Source organism: Cicer arietinum, chromosome 4 (assembly GCF_000331145.2).
Source record: "Cicer arietinum cultivar CDC Frontier isolate Library 1 chromosome 4, Cicar.CDCFrontier_v2.0, whole genome shotgun sequence".
In the NCBI taxonomy this organism is placed as follows: domain Eukaryota; kingdom Viridiplantae; phylum Streptophyta; class Magnoliopsida; order Fabales; family Fabaceae; genus Cicer; species Cicer arietinum.
This window is the reverse complement of record NC_021163.2, coordinates 27,950,974-27,964,189: the sequence shown is the minus strand read 5'-3', so window position 1 is coordinate 27,964,189 and position 13,216 is coordinate 27,950,974. Positions and strand designations below refer to the sequence as shown.

The 13,216-nt window shown below is 37.2% G+C and overlaps 1 protein-coding gene and 1 pseudogene across 1 annotated transcript in view; both read left to right on the top strand.

Moving 5' to 3' along the window:
• Positions 1-11,369, top strand: part of LOC101509491 (uncharacterized) — an 18,579-nt gene extending 7,210 nt beyond the window's left edge. Inside the window, exon 3 of the mRNA XM_004514094.4 lies at positions 10,942-11,369. Within this exon, the coding sequence (XP_004514151.1) occupies positions 10,942-11,187 (246 nt within the window). The 3' untranslated portion in view covers positions 11,188-11,369. The remainder of the gene's footprint in view (positions 1-10,941) is intronic.
• On the top strand, positions 4,449-5,644 carry LOC105852915 (O-fucosyltransferase 19-like; annotated as a pseudogene).
• Positions 11,370-13,216: the final 1,847 nt, after the last annotated feature.

The window sequence follows — 13,216 nt, the reverse complement described above, 5'->3', positions numbered from 1 at the left end:
CGGATCCGGCCCTGCCACCTGAGCCTGACCTTCCCATTGCTCTTCGTAAGGATATTCGCACCACCCGTAATCCATCTCCTCATTATATTGATTTGTGTTATCATCGTCTTTCTCCTTTACATTACACTTGCTTGTCCACCTTGTCTTCTGTTTCTATTCCTAAAACTACAGGTGAAGCATTATCCCACCCTGAATGGAGGCAAGCAATGCTTGATGAGATGTGTGCTCTACAAAGCAGTGGTACTTGAGAATTGGTTCCTTTACCTCGTGGGAAGTCGTTAGTCAGGTGCCGTTGGCTTTATACAGTGAAGGTTGGTCCTGATGGTAAGATTGATCGATTTAAGACTCGTTTGGTAGCCAAGGGATATACTCAGATTTTTGGGTTGGATTACAGCGACACATTCTCACCTGTTGCCAAAATGGCATCTGTCAGACTGTTCTTCTCCATTGCAGCAATTCGACATTAGCCTCTCCATCAGCTTGACATTAAAAATGCTTTTTTGCACGGTGATCTTGAAGAGGAAGTTTATATGGAGCAACCACCAGGGTTTGTTGCTCAGGGGGAGTCTTCCAACATGGTTTGTCGGCTACACAGGTCCCTTTATGGTCTTAAACAGTCTCCTAGAGCTTGGTTTGGCAGATTCAGCTCGGTAGTACAAGAGTTTGGTATGATCCGTAGTGAAGCCGATCACTCTGTATTTTATCACCACTCAGCCCAAGGGTGCATCTATCTTATTGTTTACGTGGATGACATTGTTATAACTGGAAGTGATCAGCAAAGAATACTCCAGTTAAAACAACATCTCTCAAATAAATTTCAGACTAAAGATCTTGGTAAACTCCGTTATATTTTGGGTATTGAAGTAGCCCAATCCAAAGATGGCCTTGTAATTTCACAAAGAAAATATGCTATGGATATTCTTGAAGAAACAGGCCTATTAAATGCCAAGTCAGTTGATACTCCTATGGATCCAAATGTCAAACTCCTACCCAATCAGGGGGAGCCTCTATCAGATTCAGGAAGATATAGGAGATTGGTTGGAAAATTAAACTATCTCACAGTCACTCGTCCTGACATTTCCTTTGCTGTCAGTGTGGTAAGTCAGTTCTTAAATTCTCCTTGCCAAGAACATATGGATGCTGTAATCCGGATTCTTAAATACATCAAAAGTGCACCTGAAAAAGGTCTCATATATGAAGATAGAGGACATACTGAGATAATTGGCTACTCATATGCCGATTGGGCAGGCTCACCCATAGATAGACGATCAACTTCCGGGTATTGTGTACTTGTTGGAGGAAATTTAATATCTTGGAAGAGTAAGAAACAAAATGTTGTTGCAAGATCCAGTGCTGAGGCAGAATACAGGGCCATGACACTAGTAACATGTGAACTCATCTGGTTGAAACAGTTACTGAAAGAACTTCAATTTGAAGAGGCCAGCACAATGACACTAATATGTGATAATCAAGTTGCATTGCACATTGCCTCGAATCCTGTTTTTCCTGAGAGGACCAAACATATTGAGATTGACTGCCATTTTGTTAGAGAAAAAATCGAATCGGATGACATCATCACTAGCTTTGTCAATTCCAATGATCAGTTAGCAGATGTGTTTACAAAGACATTGCGAGGTCCTAGAATTAGTTATATATGTAACAAGCTAGGTGCATTTGATTTATATGCTCCAGCTTGAGGGGGAGTGTTAAATATTATAATGTAAATATTATATTATAGTAGATGGGCTGTAAGTATTCTGACCCGTTAGTATTATTGTAAATTAGGGTTGTTTAATACTCTTTGTCGATATAAAGAAATTCCGCTGTGTAGTTGAAACACACGGGTTATTCACAATATGTCTCTCAATACTCTTTATATTCAACAAAAGTAAAATTAACTCAAATTTTAGGAAATGTTTTTACAAAGCAAATGGTCTCTTATTTTTCATGCATTGTCAATGTAAGTTGTTTTGCACTTGCATCAGATGTGTTTGTGTTACCACATCTTTTGGCGAGTATGATATCTCATATAATTTTAATATAGCCAAACTCATTAGATGAGGTGTCAATGCAATATTAGATGATAGATTGAAAAAGGTTATACTAATTCTGCATCAAAATTGTTATCTCAATAAATTCTACAATAATTGTTGTTTTCAATATCGTTTATACATGCCTCTTTCTTATAAAAAGAAATTTACATATTTTCCCTTATGCAGTCTGTATGCAGTCTGATAAAATTATTGCAGATAAATTTTACACTCCATCTCTTCTCACTAGCAATGGATTTTTGCATTTTCTAGCCATTCACACCAACACAAAAAGCATTGTTATTAGTGTCGATGTGTTTATCCAGTCAGTTTTAGGACGGTTTTGGGTCATGAACTTTAGATCTAGCTTGTCATGGCTTTATAATATTTAGAATCTTAGAATAATTAAGCATCAACAAGGAGCTAGAGCTGATTTCTTAAATTGATTTTGATACACTAAACTTAATTTTAGACCATTCTGGACAATGATTTAGTCCCATTGTTTTTGTGTTTGCAGCTATTAAATTTCTTTGGTCACTTTCTTGAAAACTTACTATCCTTATTGGCTCTTTGGCCTCCTATTTTATGTTGTTTCTTATGATAATTTCAGCTGATCTTATTCCTAATGGAAGTTTCGATTTACGTAACTTTTAATGACAAAAATGATCAAAGATATCCAACAATTTGTTGCTGGATTGACATACATTCTGAAGTACATACACAGGAATTATGTCGGCACAAAAATTTAAAAGGATAGGTCATTCTAATAATAATCTTTTGATAATTTGTCAAAATAAATTTAGACATTAATGAGGCTTTGCCATATATTGTGGCTACTGATATGCTTATTTGTAACATTCACTATTTATGTGGGTATTATATATGTTTGGTTATTTGTGAAGTTCCTCGTAAGAATTTTGCTTCAGATCAGTTGGTCACTTTCTAATAGAGTAAACAACACTTTGTTAGCTATAACCGTGTAACTCATTGACTGTTGAGTCAGCAGTTAGTTACATCTTGCATCCTGATCTAACAGATCAGAACTGAATATAAATAAGACCTAACCACTATGATATAACTAATTAATGACGATTCAATAAACAGTTTTTCTCTATTTTCTCTCTGAAGTTCAAAATTGAATTTCCATGTTTTTCACTACAATCATCCATCAAAGCTTGAAGAAACAAATTTTGTTTCTTGGAAGCAACAAGTTGAAGGAATCATTCACACTCATCAAATACTACATCTTGTAAATCCGAAAATCCCTACTCTATATCTCTCTGTGGATGATCACACTGCTGACAAGGAAAATCCAGCTTATGTGGAGTGGCATCAACAGGATTCATTGCTTTTACGTGGTTTTTGACCACGGTCTCTGCCATTGATATTTTTTACAAAACTCAGATTAATGCCAAATCGCGTCATTTACAACATGAATTGAAGTGTATTACGAAGGGAGAAAAGTCGATTGCAGAGTTTCTTGCTTGCATCCAGCAGATCACTGATACTCTGGAGTCCATTGGTGATTCGGTCTCCATTCGTGATCAAATGGAGGCGATCTTTGACAGTTTTCTTGAAGAGTACAACGCTTTGACCACGATCATTCAATACCGTGACGAAGAAGGACCTTGCTCCATTCTCGTTGCTGAGACGATGCTTCTCTCACACGAAGCACGTCTCGAATGCTGTTATCTGAACCACTGGCTGTTAATTTCACTCTGGCTTCATCTGAAGTTACTTCTCATGAGGCCTTGCAAAGAAACGTGTTAGAATATTAGAAAATATCTTATAATATCGTTTATATTATATTAGAGTATCTTGAGTTATTTTCTAGGATCAATTTATAATCATAGAGATATCTTAGAATATCTCTCATTATTATGATTTGTTCCTAATTGAGGATTGAGTCTATGTTTCTCTATAAATAGAGACTAGTATGGAGTCTTTTGTAATCAATTTAACATAAACCTATTATCAATATAATATTCAAACCCTTATTATTTTCTCTCCTCCTTTTATCTAAAATCTCACAACTTCAATATGGTATCTACAGCCTATTTCGATCCTCCTTGAACGATCCCGCCTTTATTCCGATGCCGAATTCTCAACAATTAGGGAATATAATCATGGTTTCTCTTTTCCAATGTGATCATTCTTTTTTCAAACCACTGTCGTGACACATTCTGCATCGGTTTCACTCGTTTCCATTCAGTTTGCTACTGCCGCTGTCACCGTTACTGTTTCCGGTTACTTTTCTGGCAAACGGCCATTCCATCAGCTTTGCCTCTTTCAGATTGGCCCACACCTCAAAGCGCGTCGCCGAAAGCCACTGCACACACCTTACCATCCACCGCGCGTCAGATCCACACATTGTCGCTCTTCACCATGCGTGACGACATGTCTGGCAGCCGTTTATGACACGAACTTCTTGTTCATGACCTTCTTGTTCATGCAAACGGTGGATTGAATCAAATGAGAACAGGGATATGGTTGCAGTGGCAAAAATAATGAATGCCACACTTGTCCTTTCTTCTCTTGACCATGATTCCTTTTGGACTGATCCAACTGACTTTAAAGATATTTTTGATTGGAGGCACTTCATGAAGGTCTTAAAAGACAACAATACTTGCCTGTACGGTATGCAAATGTGAAGCCTCTTGTCAAGGCCCTAGTTTCTTGGTCAAAGGCTAGTTACTACAGAAGTGAGATTCTTCCTTTATTGAAGAGACACAAAGTTGTACAGTTTACTCACATATTCAAGATTTGCCAACAATGGTCTTGCTTCATCTATTCAAAAGCTTAGGTGTCGTGCCAATTACCAAGCTCTTAAGTATACAGTTGAGATTGAGGAGCTTGGAAAGACCTTGGTTGGTAGGCTAAGAAACAATAATGAACCATTTATTGCCCTTCATTTAAGATATGAGAAAGACACGCTGGCTTTTACTGGCTGTAGCCATAATCTTATCGTTGAGGAAGCTGGGAACTAAGGGTTATGAGATATGGCGTCAAGCATTGGAAAGAAAAAGAGATCGATAGCGTCGAAAGGCGATTACAAGGAGGATGCCCTATGTCACCAAGTTTGGCAGCCATTTTTCTCAAGGCCATGGGATACCCTTCCACTACAACAATCTACATTGTTACAGGCCCTATCTATGGCAGCAATAGTATGACAACCTTTCACGCCGAGTATCCTAATGTCTTTACTCATTCCTTCCTTGCAACTGAGGAGGAGCTAGAGCCTTTTAAGCCATATCAAAACTGTCTCACGACTTTGGATTACTTTGTTGCCCTTGAAAGTGATGTGTGTGTTTATACTTAGGAAACATGGCTAAGGCGGTGCAGGGTCATAGGAGGTACGAAGGATTTCGGAAAAGTATAAATCCTGATAAATCAAATTTTGTTAGGCTGATTGATCAATTGGATGAGGGTTCCATATCATGGGACACATTTTCTCACTCTGTTGATTGATCATGGCTTCGTTTCGTTAAAGTCACGCTGGTTCTTCTTCAGTGTTTGTCATGTAATTTAGTTCTTACTAATATATTATAACAGTGGCTTCTATTTCCACCAACGATCATTCTAGCGGTGTCCCTTTTCTCAAATATGAATTATATTAATGATGATTTCTTCTTCCGTTGATGGTCATTCTGGCGGTGTCTTTTATTTTCACGACTCACTTTATCTTGGCAATTTTTCTCAGATGCACTGGCCCTATCTTTGTTCCAGATGTACTAGCCTTGTCTTTCTCTCCCTAAAGCACGCCTCTCTCTCCTTGAAGCATATTAAAGTTTAAATATTTTGAGTCTCCGATATTATTGGTTTGAAGCTTCCAAATGCAGTTTTTTAGAAAACCAGACCTTTCTTTGTTCAATTGTTTGCTGCGAATTTCTCTCATGCTGATGATTATTCTAGCTATCTGGCTAGCCTATATTTATAGCAATTCTTTTCAATTTCATCTGCATTCCTGAGTTGCCTTTCTACATTTTTTTATTATTTTGCAGAGCAAAACATTATTTTCGGGTAACAAGTTAAAGCTTACTAAGCTTTAGCTTGAGGGTAAGTGTTAGAATATTAGAAAATATCTCATAATATCATTTATATTATATTAGAGTATTTTGAATTATTTTCTAGGATCAATTTATAATCATAGAGATATCTTAGAATATCACTCATTATTATGATTTGTTCCTGATTTAGGATTGAGTCTATGTTTATCTATAAATAGAGATTAATATCGAGTCTTTTGTAATCAAGTTAGCATAAAACTATTATCAATAATATTCAAACCCTTATTATTTTCTATCTTCCTTTTATCTAAAATCCCACAACTTCAACAGAACCATTCGTCTTCTCCGTCGTATGGTTATCGTGGTGGTCTGTATCGGGGATGTGGTGGATGGTTTGGTGGGAGGAACAAAGTACAATGTCAGATCTGCCATAAGCACGAGAACGATGTGAGTATCTGCTATCACTGTCACTCACCTCAACCTTGTCACTCTCAAAATTGGAGTGGTCCTCCCCTTGGCTATCCACCTAGGTCTGCACATCAGTTTCCACGCCCACCACAAGCATATCTCAATAGATCTGACAATCACACCGCTTATTCCACCAATTCTGATTGGTATCCGGATTCAGGAGCCACTCACCATGTTACTCACGTTGGAGATCACCTAATTAACAACATTTCTCTTCCAGGTCCAGACCACGTGATGCTTGGCAATGGACAAGGTTTGCCAATTACCTTTATTGGATCAACTAATTTTCAATCACCTTATGAACACCACACTTACACTCAAGAACGTACTTCTAGTTCCATCCATCACCAAGAATTTAATCTTTGTTAACCAATTTGCAAGGGATAATGGTGTCTACTTTGAATTTCATGCTGATAAATGCCTTGTTAAATCACAAGACAGTTCTAAGGTGCTTCTTCAAGGCTCAGTTGGAAGTGATGGCCTCTAATCATTTGATAAATGCCTTGTTAAATCACAAGATAGTTCTAAGGTGCTTCTTCAAGGCTCAGTTGGAAGTGATGGCCTCTACTCATTTGGATCACTGCAACCTACTACTACTTGGTTCTTTTACTCTTAACTCACCTAGTGTATAGACACTCACTATCAACTCCACTTCCTTGAATTGAAATGCCAATAAAGCAACCACTTGTTTAGGTCCTTTTGTCTATTCCATGTGGCACAATAGGCTAGGTCACCTCATCACAAGGCTCTTAAAACTACACTCTCACTATGTAATATTCCAGTACCAATGCAATCAAAATTATACTTTTGTGCATCTTGCTGTTTGGGTAAAGTTCACAGATCACCATCTACTACATCGACTAGTACTTATCATGCGCCCTTTGATTTAATGTATGCTGATGTGTGGGGACCTGCTCCCATGATTGCATCCTCTGGCTATAAATACCTACATACACGTGTTGATGATTGTACTAAATTCACCTGGGTGTTTTTTTTGAAATTAAAATCAGATGTATACACCACCATCACCCACTTCCTCACATTTATTACCACTCAATTTGGTGTTAATTTGAATGAAATCAAACTGATGGTGGAGGAGTGTTCCAACCACTGACTCCTTATTTCACACAGCATGGCATAGTCGACAGACTTACATGTCCACACACATATCCCCAAAATGGTTCAGTAGAAAGAAAGCACAGACATGTTGTAGAAAAATAATTACCCTACTGGCTCATCCTAGAATCCCACTAAAGTTCTAGGATCATGCCTTTATGGAAGCTACCTATCTAATCAATAGAATGCCTAAAACTATTTTGGGTATTAATTCTCCCTACTCAACTCTTTACAAGAGTGTTTCAGATTACAAGTTCATGAAGGTCTTTGGGTGTGCTTGCTACCCTCATTTGGGGCCCTATAATTCTCACAAGTTTGACTATCATTTCAAGGAGTGTGTTTTTCTGGGCTACTCATCCAATCACAAGGGCTACAAATGTCTATCCTCTGATCGCTGCATCTACATCTCCAAAGATGTCATCTTCAATGAGATGAAGTCTCATTACTTCTCTATTTTCAATTCTCCACCTACACCATTATCACCACCACACGTTATGGTGCCTTTCAATCCTATTCCATTATTGCTAGCCTCGCCTGCAACACAACTGATTCCTCCCCTCTCATCTCCAGCCCAACAACATCTCCACTCTGTACCTCTTCACTCAACTAGTCTTAACTCTCCAATGTCAGTGCTCAAATTTCTACCTCCCCAATCATTCCATCCTCTCCAACCACCGACTCCATCACAATTCTCTCACTCTTTCTCCCCCATCCTTTAGCTCAAACTCTAATGCTACATCTCATTCTGCTTGTCCTTCACCTCCTCCCTACCAACCCAAGATCTATCCTCACAACATACATCCCATGTCCATTAGAGCCTAACGTGGCATTGTGCAACCCAGACTTAACCCTACATAGCTTCTCACAGAATTGGAGCCAACTATTCACAAAACAACCCTTAAAGATCCTAGGTGTCTGCTATGAAGGATAAGTATGGTGCTCTTCTCGGGAACAACACCTGGACCTTGACTACCCTTCCCCCAAATAGGCATGCCATTGGCTACAAATGGGTGTTTCATTTCAAACAAAACCTAGATGGCTCCATCCTCAAGTATAAACCGCGTCTTGGGGCCAAGGGTTTCCATCAACAACAATGGTTTGACTTCACAAAGACCTTTTCTCCGGCAGTTAAACCAATCACGGTCAGAACTATACTCACTATTGCTGTTTCCAGACATTGGCACATTACTCAGCTTGATATGAATAATGTCTTTTTCAATGGCATTCTTCAAGAAGTTTACATTCAACAACCTCCTGGGTTTGTTAGTTCTGACAAACACCTAGTATGGATACTAAACAAGGCCATATATGGCCTCAAACAGGCTCCTCGAGCCTGGTTTGACTGGCTCAATTTAGCTCTGCATGGCTTTGGCTTTGTCTCCAACAAGTGTGATCCCTCCCTCTTCATTTCTATTACCCCTACCCACACTATATTCATGCTTGTGTACGTCGATGACATCATTGTCACAAGCAACTAAGTGACCCACATTCAGGAACTCATCACTAAGCTGCACACTCAGATCTCTCTCAAAAAGTTGGGTAACCTAGACTACTTTATAGGCATTGAGGTCTCCCATCTGGCCAATGGGAGTTTGTTTCTATCCCAAACAAAATACATCAGGGATCTACGCTAAAACCAACATCTTGGTTCAGACCATCTTTAGGATCCCACTTACAACAGGTATGTGGTTAGAGCACTCCGATATGCCACTATTACACGTCCATAAATCAGTTTCTCTGTGAACTAGGCCTGTCAATTGTTATCTCAGCCTGTAAAGTCTCACTGGACAACATTCAAGCGAATTCTTCGTTATCTTAGAGGGACCCTGCACTATGGTCTTCAACTACACCCTGCTCCAGTCACCAAACCTCTATCTCTAATAGGCTTTTCTGATGCAGGCTGGGGGTCTCACCCTGATGATAGAAAATCCAAATATGGATCTTGTATCTACCTTGGTCCTAATCTTGTGTTCTGGTGGTCCAAAGAAACAAACTCTGGTGGCTACATCCAACATTGAAGCTGAATACAGGAGCCTAGTCAACACAACAGCTGAAATCCTCTGGCTTCAGTCTCTGCTCACAGAGCTCAAGGTGCCTTAGTACCCCCACTTTGTATTGTGACAATCTCAACACTGTGGCTCTCTCTCACAACTCTGTTCTTTATACCAAAACAAAGCACATGGAGTTGGACTTATTCTTTCTAAAGGAAAAGGTTCTTGGCAAAAGCCTCCTAGTCAAGCACATTCCTGCCACTCACCAATATGCTGATCTTCTTAGAAAACCACTATCTCCTCTAAGGTTCATCCATTTGCGGAACAAACTCAGAGTTCTAGATAAAGGAACTGTGACCTAAGGAAGCCCCAAGATTTGAAGGGGAAGTAATAGAGTAAACAACCCTTTGTTAGCTATAACCGTGTAACTAACTGACTGCTGAGTCAACATTTAGTTACATCTTGCATCTTGATCTAACAGATCAGAACTGACTATAAATAAGACCTAACCACTATGATGTAACTAATCAATGAAGATTCAATAAACAGTTTTTTTCCATTTTCCTTATGAAGTTCAGAAGTGAACTTCAATGCATTTCACTGCATTCTTAATTTGTAATACTTTCGACCTCTGATTCAATCATGTTCTCAATTTTTGTTGAACTATCTTTTGTATTAGTTTATGACAGAAAAATACTTGTAGCAAATAAATGGCATTAACAAATTTTCGAGGGAATGAATTTGTTTTTAGGCTTAAATGTATTTTTGGTTCCCCTATTTTAATTAAAACTGAATTTTAGCCCCTCCATTTCTATATCCAGGATTTTAGGCCCATTGTTTCACAAGTTTACGGATTTCTTCCCACAACCCAATTTGAGACTTGTTTTTAATGATGTCCTATATTCATTAATGACGTGACATTGCTGATTTGTTCCAGAATTAGTGGATTTGAGAAGAATAAGTTTACAGATTATCAACAAAACTAAAAAAGATGTATAACTAGATTTCTAGTCCATTGTTTGTGGTCCAAATTAGCAATGCCTCACCATCACATGTAATTCCACATCATTAATGAAAATGACAAGTCATAACTTATGAAACTGATTGACCAAAATCTTGGATTTAGAAATGAAAATCTTGTTTTAATAAAAAGAGAGACCAAAAGTTCATTTAAGCCTTATTTTGAATACTGAAGTTATAGGCTTAATATGTAGCATTAGTTGTAAACTTTATCATTAGTTTCTCCATTATCTTCCTATATCATTTGGAAAGAAGGTATCTAAATTTTCTTGTCATAATCAATATTCAATTTTTTGGGTCTTATGACAGGCATCATCAAGCAATAGATTAGCAGAAGCTCGAGATGTGAGATCTCTAAAAGTGATTGTCAAAGATCTTGAAGCTAAGCTCGGACCTTTGGAAGTTAGTGCCATCGAGAAAACTAGTGCAGAAACAGTTGCCAAGAATGAAGATAGTGAAGACATTGGCACCAAAACAAATGGAGGTGCACAAGGTTTAACTTCATCAGATAAAACTGAAGTGAGTGCTATATTTAATAATGAAGAAGATAAGTGAACATAAGGAAAATGGAAAACAAGGGTAGTAAAGAGAATGTGTGAAAAACATGAATAGAGTCAAAAATAAAATCAAATAGGACATTGTAAATGATAAGTTGTAAGAGGACATACAAATTCTTAGTTGAAAAGTTTTGTGATATATTCAGCTTCTTAATCTTGGTGATATGTTGATTTTTCTTATTTGTTAAGCTTTTGTATCATACATGAGAATCTCTTTTACTCGATTAAGAATGATTTACTAAGAGTTGTAGGTGCACGCGACAAACGATTTTAAGGAAAATACATTTCTAAAATAGAAGAAAGCCATATTAAAATAATAGCAACATTAATCATGCAATAATTCCAAAAATTTCATGTAATATCGGATACTAAATACTTAAAATATAAGAAAAGATGTGGAAAAAAACATAACTAATAAATAAATAAATTATTGACAGAGAAGACATCTATGGTGTACCTCAATTTTATTTGAAAATAATGCATTGAAAATCAATTAATACAATTAATTATTGTATTACTTCTTTTTTTGTAGAAATTTTTCACAATTTTTTTAATGTAAATAGAGTCATTTTATTAACTAGAAAAAGAAGAGGAATTTATCCATTTACAATAAATATGTAAAATGCCATCAAATAAAACAGAAAACTCAAACTCAATCCAGAAACAGATTTAGAGAGTCAAACAAGCCTTCTTTTGCTAGGAAATTTGCACTACGATTAGCTTCACAAAAGATGTGACGAAGAGAAACATTCCAATTAGGATGAAAGAGAGAGCGAACCTCTTTCAAGATAGGTTGTAGATCCAGGGGGGTAGATGACACATATCATGTTAATCAAAGGTTTAGAGTCACCTTCAAATATAAAATTTTTTAAGCTCATATTTTGAGCCACCGTAACACTATGGAGAAGAGCCAAAACTTTAGTAAAAAGAACATTTCTAGCGCCTATGTTACTATAGTAGTCGGTGTAATAATTGTCATTCTCATAACGAATGAGCCCGCCAAACGAGGAATTTTGGATAGTAGGTTGAAAAACACCATCGACATTCACTTGATAATAGGGGGGGGGCGGGGTTCAAGTAGTCTCTTTAACAACCTAATAAACATGGAGTTGGGTTTTAATCCAAAAATCTGTGTATAAATTAGAAGAGTTTGAAAAAACCAGTTCATTCCTATCCTTCCAAAGCCTCCAAATGATAACACCAAAGAACACTGTTGAGCTAAATTTATGATGCTATTTGACGACTCTTTATCATATGCCTATGTGGAGTATTTTAGTCATATCTGGAGTAGAAAATGTCCAATCGAAGTCAAACCAAGTCAAAATGAACACTAAGATCCATAGCTACAACTTTCAAGAAGACACCTGAACCAAATTCGGACTCAAAAGATGAGCAAATTGCACTATACGCCAGGAAGAAGATTATGTGCGCTTGAAGTGCGCCCGATGCGCATTTCCACCATACTTTCGCATCCTGATTCTGTCTAGGTGCGCTTGAGGTGCGCCTGAGGCGTGTGACGAGCATCATAACATATTAAAACACATTTTTCTCACTTTTTAGGAATCTTTTTGACTATTGGGAAGTGGGGAGACTTGTGCCCTAAAAGAGAAACTCAAAAACGATCGTTTAAATATTATTTCAATCAAATCGGAAACTTTTTGTTCAATTTTCAAAATTAAATATAATTCAATAGTAAAACGCAATCTTTGAGTTCGACATTTGGTACTACAGTTTTAATTATTAATTACAACGATTCAATACACTTGCTGAAATGCTATCGAGCTTTTGGCGCCGTTGCCAGAAATTGTCATCTCACTATTGAGTTATAATTTAGCTACTTAATTGATGTTTTTTGCTTTACAATAAAATTTTTGTTTTTATTTTATTTTTAATTTTGAAAAAAACTGTTTTTCTTTTATTTTCTATTTTTATTTGTTGAACTTGCTAATGTAGTGTGCTAGTGGTTTGTCTCTTCTTTGTTTGAGATAACTAGTCACTGTAGAGCATAGAAGATTGTAATGATGATA